General features: G+C 36.6%; 1 protein-coding gene and 1 long non-coding RNA gene across 5 annotated transcripts in view; one reads left to right on the top strand and one right to left on the bottom strand.

Moving 5' to 3' along the window:
- LOC112147566 overlaps nucleotides 1-1,330 on the top strand; it is a 1,802-nt gene extending 472 nt beyond the window's left edge. Inside the window, exon 2 of the long non-coding RNA XR_002919475.1 lies at nucleotides 843-1,330. This is a non-coding gene — a long non-coding RNA (uncharacterized LOC112147566). The remainder of the gene's footprint in view (nucleotides 1-842) is intronic.
- A 5,071-nt stretch (nucleotides 1,331-6,401) lies between these two features.
- The window catches only part of LOC112147763 (spindlin-W), a 7,715-nt gene continuing 6,056 nt past the window's right edge, over nucleotides 6,402-8,060 (bottom strand). For all 4 annotated transcript variants that reach the window (XM_024274350.2, XM_024274348.2, XM_024274352.2 and 1 more), the window contains one exon: nucleotides 6,402-7,495. In XM_024274350.2, coding sequence (XP_024130118.1) covers nucleotides 7,290-7,495 — 206 coding nt within the window. In that variant the 3' untranslated portion in view covers nucleotides 6,402-7,289. The remainder of the gene's footprint in view (nucleotides 7,496-8,060) is intronic.

Here is an 8,060-nt window from a genome sequence, read left to right as displayed (position 1 = left end):
TCATTCAGCACCGAGACGCTGGACAGCTCCCACGTCAAACCAGTCCGCGTTTAGCCGCCAAGCAAAGGTAAAACTGGGTGGATTCGCCACGTTTGGTCATGTGGATGCAAACAGCTTTATGTTTAGTATTCACTAGCTGCTCCTTTAACTGTCAGGGCCAAAGAAAACAGGGGTATTTACTCCAAATCTTCTGTAGATTAACATTTAAATGAGCGTTTATTATTATTTTTTTATGTCCTGCAGGATCTTCCTTTCTCGTCTTTTTTGCTTTGCATCCCCTCTTTCCCCATTTCTGTCTTCCTTCCTCTCACTAACTGTCCCCAGATCTTCCCATCCCCCTCTTCCACTGACTCCCAGTCTTGTTGCATAGTTACCAGCTCAAACACATCCTGGGGATGCAGGACGCTCTGTGACTTACACCGAAAACCATTTCCCAAAAAAATCAGTCAAAATGATTTGCATTTCACTTTTTCCTGCATTAAAATGTCCATACAGTGTTTATTGTAAGTGCTCTGATCCTCTCCCTTTCTCCCTCCCTCCACCCCCTCCAAAAAAAAACACCCTTCCTGTCTCCCTCTTTTGAGAGGAGCTGAAAGGTTGGCATTAAAACAACAAAGGAACGATGGAATGTCAACAGGCTTCAGAGAGAAATTGGTTGAGAGAAACACAGAGATGGGGATTGCCTGAGCTGCTTCTGCTGGAAAAAAGTTCATGTGATCAGGACACCACCAACCTGTGCTCTGAAGCATCAGCATCCTCTCTGCAAAAATGTACTCATTTTGCTGTAAAAATAAATATGTGTAAGCAAAAAGCCAATCCTGTTTCTCTTTCTTTCATCACAGCTTCAAGCAGAGGATGTGGATCCAACCACGGAGAAGAAAGTGTTGGTAGTGCTGAGTGGAAGACTAGTGATTTTGTTGTGACGTTGATGGAAGAACAACAAGTCCCAGTCTACCTCTCAGCACAAGCAGTCCCTTCAGTGCAGCAACCTGGACAGCTAAAATAAAGGGGGAAAAATGAGGACATTTCCTGTTTTTTCAATATAAAAACTGCTTTTTCTAAAACGTTTAACACATTCTGATTCACTCCCTGTGTGTATGTACATTCACTAATGTTAATTATGGCAAAATTGCAATCAAAAGCACCATTTAAGCAACGGTACTGAATCATGCAATGAAAGGCGCTGTGGGATTTACTGCAATTATGTCATAAAGTGAATAAAAGACAGCTTTGGAGGTAGGCTGCAAGATGTTTCAAACTGTGAGGATTTTTATTGTGTCTGCATTTAAAAAAAAATGTTTTTTTTAAATAAAGCAATTGTTTAAACCTTTTTCCTGCATATATTTTGTTTACGTCACACATTCAGGACAGACTAGAATCAAAAAGATTAGTGTTAACTTTATGGGATGATTAGCTTTAAGGCTGAACTTAAAAAAAAGCTCAGCTGCTTCTATTCATTTCAGTTGCATGCCTCAGAGTTATCATCTATTAGATGGATGAATGTGAGGCAATTTTGATGATTTGGTGACCTTGAGGGCAAACACCGAACGCAGCCTTTATAATTGAGTGTGTGAACTTGTCAACATCCCAGATAATCATAAATCAAGGTCCTACAGAGATGTTGGTAAGCAGACCTAAGTGATACATTTTTTTTAAACTGTAGCCAAAGGCAAGGTGGAGGTTTGATCAGATGAAATGGATCATTGTGATTGTTTTAATCTAATTTTACGCCAGTATTATTTTTGGACACAAACTAAGCTTATTCTTTAAAAATAAAAAAAAAAAATAAAAAAAACACAAACAAAGACTCTTTTACACCCACCCTCCTACAAGAAGCAGCCACTGAAATAAAATAGGAGACAAAATGAAATGTACCAAAAATAAATCCTGCCATTTCTGGCAAATTTAGTACACTTGATTAACAGGTGGTTAGGAAAGGGCAGCTCGAAAACATCTCAACATGATCTCCACTTGTTAAATCTAAAAAAGCCCCAGACTTACCTTTGTTCTTGTTACCAGGATACCTGCTTGATTGACCACACTGTATCCTTGCCTTTGTTATGCATGAAGAAAACAGAGCCAAACCCACTTCTGCTGACTCAAGGTCATTGCATTTACATGATGAACTCGCTGCACCTTAAAAATTATGTGATCAGAGGCCTCAGATTTTTTTTTTTTTTTTAAATCCACCAATATACATTTAAATAATTAACCGTACCCCCCCTCACTGACAAAAAAAAATTGAAATGTTTATAATGAAAACACTCCTTCATGTTGCACTCTCCAAGTCTCCAGATTGGCAGCGTTCGGGTTTTTCATATATAAAAATTGAGTACTGGCTTTTGTTGCTTAGCAACACAAAAAAGTCAAGTGCATTTGTTTACTGTCCAATAAGAACGCAAAGTTTCAAGGTTTTCGAGGAAGGTCCTGCAATAATGATAATGTGAAAATAAAAGAGATGAATTCTTTCATGAAAAGCTCTCATGCATTTTCTATGAATGTTTGAGTATGTTTTGTATGTAAGAATTCGTGCATCCTCATGAAGTCCTTTTCCTGCAAACGCAGGAACGGAGTGCCTCTTACTGCACATCTTTTTCCTGTTTATTTTAATAGGAAGGTTGTGCAGAAGACCACATTCTTAATCAGTTTTTGATTGAAATGTTCATTTTACTAGAATTAAACTAATTTTAAAAGGTGGAAAACTCAAAACTAAAGCTGTTTGACGCTTAAACACAATCTTTACATGATGTTACTTTTTAATTTAACACGATCAACGTAATTCCAGTAGATTTTGAAGGAGAAAAGCGGCGTGAGCCGCTTTTCTCCTTCAAAATCAACTGGAATTACATTGATCATGTCAACAATTAAAAAATTACAGTAAATCAAATTGGAGTTAAAGGGGTAATAAAGAAATTTAATGTTAGAAAAATCCACAGTTAAAGTGTTGAAACAAGGTGACTGCAAACAAACAGCCTTCCAGGAGTGCAGACCCTGAGCGTCGCCTGCTCCGACTGCTCCTTGTTTCGTTCCGAGCACTCAGCCTGGCGTGATGGTATGCCAACTGTTCCCTGATGTCTGTACTGGCAGTCATCACTGCAGCCCTGGCACCTCGGAGAGACTCCGGGGGAGGGAGAGGCAGTCAGCATGTGGTTACATGTGTGATCAGGGAGATCAGGAATCAAGCGAGAACATGTCGACATTAAAGCAGTGCTGACATTTGATCAGCAGAAGCAGGAGAACGCTTTCATCCAACAGGTGCTCCACTTCATGGGAGGTTGTCCACATGATTAAATCATCTCGTAAAACCAGAGCATCTTTAATATACTGTTCGTGCTAAACATGATACATATTTGAGCAACAAATGGCAAACAGCCACAACTAACCATTCAGTCCTATTATTGTTTTCATTGTTATTACTGGGATGTTTAAGATAAAGCAAATAATGGAGATTGCTGCAGAGCTAGCACATTCTCTGGAGGCCAAGTAACCACAAATATGGACAATATCATTCACTCTTCACTGCTAATGTAAGAAAAAAATCCTGAGAAAACAGCAGAAGTTTTTGTAAAATACTACAAAACACTGCTTTTAATCACTAATTTAAAATAAACGAAGCATTCCTGCACCAGTAATAATGGGTTGCAGTTACTACCAACTATCTCGATTCACTTTATAAATGTAATTGCTCCTAAAATGTCCTCTCCAGACGGCATTCCTACCACAGATCTTCCACAGGATTTAAACCAGAGCTCACAGAAGGACACTTCCCAATGCTCCTATGGGCGATTGTCCCCGTTTGTGTTCTGAGATATTATTCTGCTGGAAGACCCACAATCCTCGAGGGAGGCCAAGCTCTCTGACACCAGGCGGCATCGGGCATTTGTTCCAAAGCCACACAGAAGAGCACGAGAGAGCAGGAAGTGGAGCTGCAGGCAATCAGAAAGAGAGATTTATTTATTCATTTTAGTTTCATGATCGTAGTTAGTCAGTCAGTTCAACCCTATGATGCCTGAATTTATAATCCAGCTATGGAATTAAAAGAATAACAAAATCACAGTTTTTGCTTTCAAGACAAAACAAAATTGTTACGTTTGGAGCAGAAGTGGTTTGATTAATAATTCCATTAACAAGACTTCAAGAGGTTAAAAACGGGGACTCATGTTTTACTTGGTGAACAACCAAATAGAAAACTTCTCAGATTTTGCTAATTTAACCTGAATAAATCTATAAAGTAGAGATAAATACCTTTAGATTCACATGTTCTTTGAACTTTTTGCTAATTTGTTTGTTCATTTGTGTTTAGAAAACCCCAATAAATAATATTTTGATTTTTAATAGTTATATTTTCGAAAAGCTCTTATTTTGAAGCAATTTTTTAAGTTGTTTTTAAGTTTTTTGGTCCTGGAACATAATGCACTTTAACCAACTTTTGGTTGAAGATCTCAAACGAGTTGGTTAAAAATATTATTTTGCGAGGTTTTCAAGTCCTTCAGCAGCAAAAAATGTTCAAATTATCAACTTTTTGCTCTTGAAAGAATATTTGAAGTCTTAAAAGCAGACCACATTTAATTCTTTACTAATTTTTTAATTGCTATTGGTTCAAATTTGGCTTATTTTTTTCTGGCATCTACTGTGATGTTTCCTACCTACTACAAAAACACTTTAACTTTTTTTTTCTAATTTAAACCTAAAGAAGGTCAGCTTTCATCTATGAATTAATAAAGAAATGTTTCTCTTCGCAGATATTTAATTCTATTGCATTGTTTTATTAGTAAATATCAAAATTTGTTTTATTTGCTTTCAACAAAACTGTCTTTGTTATATAGTAATTTGACGTGCGTATTAAGCCATTCAAGCTCATGTCTATATTCTGAAAATCATTAATGTTTTCTTTAAAAATAGTATATTAAATAGCTCAACTTCAAAGAGTTAAAATAATCCATAGTCTCTTTCAATGACTGGGATTTTTTTCCCCATCTTCTCCTGAGATCTAATCAATTTTCTGACTGAATACAAACAAATGTTTTTACCCTTAAATCTGCTTTTAATTGTTACTTAGAGGTATTTCTCCAAACAGTTTCTACATCAGACATTTCCATTCTATTTAAATACTTGCCATTTTTCTACCTTTCCCCAAACATTGATCATATTCTGACATTATTTCTCTCCAATGAAAACTGGAAAAGGATTAATAACAGGTGTGCTGTCCCACCTTCTGCTCACATGGTGCTGCCATTTCATTTGAAACTAGTGTAAGATCCAGTGTGTACTTTCATTTGTCCCACTTACATCATTATTACACATTTTTAATCACATAGAAGTTGCTTAACACCTACATGCCCTTGATGTAAACATGTGTCAAACCACTTCTACACTAACATTGCCCTAATTTAGCATCTACATGACAGCAAAAACGTAAGTGATGTATTTACTTCTGAAAGAAATTTAGGAGGAAGGATTAAAGATCGATAGATGGTTGGTATATAGGTAGGTCAGTAGGTCAATAGATCAGTAGGTTAGTTAGATCAGCAGATGGGTTGGCATGTAGATCTTTAGGTAAATTGGTTGGTAGGTAGGCAGGTGTAGAAAGGTCATTATAGGTCTTTTTTTTTGGTGCAAGATAGGTTCAGGTACCCAAACTTTTTTCCAAATGTTTTTTCTCCCCACTATTAATTACATTTAATCCGTGTGTAAGAAGCATTGAAATTCCCACATGAAATGAAAGGACTAAAGCCACTTTTGTAGTGAATTTACAATGATTTATAACAAGTGTTAGGAGGGATGATAAGTAATTGACTACACACATTTGGCAATAAATAATATATAAATCTACAATTTCCCCCAAAATCTCCTATGGTTTTAAAATTCTAATTATTATCCATTTTTCTTGCTTCCTAACCTTCTACTCTGAGTTTCCTCCTGTTATCAGTTTTATCCAAATTGTCTCAACCTTCATTTTCATCCCATTCCTCTATCAAAGATCTCACCATTTCTACCAAAGCTCCTCTTCTTTTCCACTTTTGGCGGGGTACCTTTGAGATTTGTGTATTTAAATCCACAATTTCCTAAGCATGTTTGTTTCCTTTCAGATGTTGCACTTACATCTTTCACAAATTAACCTCCTTTTCCAAACGCTTTTTTCCCACTAAATTCAGAAATGTGTCATGAAAATCAAACCAGGAAAACCGCCAAACGTTTGCATATCAGACCTGCCCAGCTGTTGATAATCAGTTCATCAGAGCTGATTAGCTGCACCTGCTGACACCTACCTTCCATCTGCACCATGAAGAGATAAACTTCAGAGCCTCTGCCATGTTAGAGCTTCACCAAAGATACAAAAAAAAAATGAAACACTGATTTAAAGCAGGTTTAGATTAAATTTAGAAATAAAAAGGCTGAAATTTTCAAGCAGCTTTGTTTAATGTTCATAAAAATGTCATAATATTTACATAACATAACATATTCAGGGTCAACATGAACAACATATCAGTTTTTTTGGCAATAATGCAAACATGAAAAAAAAATTAAACACAGCAGGTAGCCATGTTGAACTACAGACGTAGTGTGCGGCACAAACACTGTTTGAATCAAACTCCACTTTAACACCAGAAGTTCTGATACATAATGTAAAAAAAATAAAATAAAAAAATACAGTTTACGTGATGGAAGAAAAAACAGGCGACTTCTTTATGCTACTCTCTGTTTTCTATCCACGACATGAGCACTTTTACACGGAGACTGGAGTTTACGGTGATGGTCCATTTCAGCACATCGGTGAAAGAAATACGATCTTATATTCAACAAATCAAGGCTACAGACTGAAAGCACAGCAGACACGTTTTTGTTTTACCAGCAGCTTAGCTACATTTTCCAGATGAAATAAATAAGTCAAATGACAGCAAAACACAAATGTATAGGCAAAAAAAAAATAAGTATAAATGTCTGGTCTGCTGCTTATAAAAGTTTGATTATTGCACTATACAAGTGTGATTTCACCAAAACAAAGATTTGAGCTTCATTTCATCTGTGGAGCTATACAACTGGTCTGTTCTATTTACAACAAGGAGGATAAGACGGCGGTTCGTGGATGAAGGTGTCTGAAATGCCAGAGTGCAGGAAGGCCCTTGTGGTGGAAAAAAAATAAAAATATATAGAATAAGAGAAAGAAAAAACATGGGGTTGATGGTCTTAGAGGACGCTCCCTCTCACTGGAGGGAAACCCAAACACTTAAACAGGTAACGACCGGTTTGAAGAAATGTAAGCTGAAGTTGGGTCTGATCAGTCAGTACTAGGTCGTCTTCACCAGATCGTAGACGTGGATGTGGACGTCGTCGTCGTATTTGATGTAGTATACGGTGGGCTTTGCGGGAACCTGGTAGATGACCAAGCCCGTCCTCTTCAGGCCGTTATCTGTGACGTACTCCACCTGTTTACCCACAAGGCTCTCTGGCTCCTCACCTGGCTTCCTGTCTGCAGGCAGCAGATGTTTGTTTTCTAGAAAAATAAATAAATAAATGAATTATAAACCACAAGAAAGTTTCATAGTTGCAACACAGAGTATAATAAAACAAATGTACTTTTTTTAACATTTTCATATCACTGTATATATTAAATACATAATTACATTTAATAAAATAGGAAACTTAGTGCTGGTGTTACACAAGATGCATTGTGGGAAAAGACATAAAAAAAACTAAAGAATGAAAACCAACTATTCTTAAATATTGAAAGACTTAGGTCAAATTTAGTTGCTTTCACTTTTTGCTTCAAAGAAATGTTTAGCTTCAAACCCTTTTAGTAAAAAATAAATAAAAAAGGAGGGGGACATCTGGTGGCCAACTGAAGCCATAGCACCCTCTAAAAGCCGATACTGACTCCTAATGAAAGTCAATACTTCCAGGTGTGTTTAACCAGGTTTGGAGCGTTTTTGGTGATTCACCTCATAAGAGAAAGAAATAACGTGTAATTTGGAGAAAAAGATTAATATATATTTTAAGCTGAATATTTCAGAATTTTATTTCAAAACTGTGAATTCTTTTTCCATTTTAGTACCAGTTGC

Source organism: Oryzias melastigma, linkage group LG17 (genome assembly GCF_002922805.2).
Source record: "Oryzias melastigma strain HK-1 linkage group LG17, ASM292280v2, whole genome shotgun sequence".
NCBI classification, from domain to species: domain Eukaryota; kingdom Metazoa; phylum Chordata; class Actinopteri; order Beloniformes; family Adrianichthyidae; genus Oryzias; species Oryzias melastigma.
This window is presented reverse-complemented; position numbering and strand designations above follow the sequence as displayed.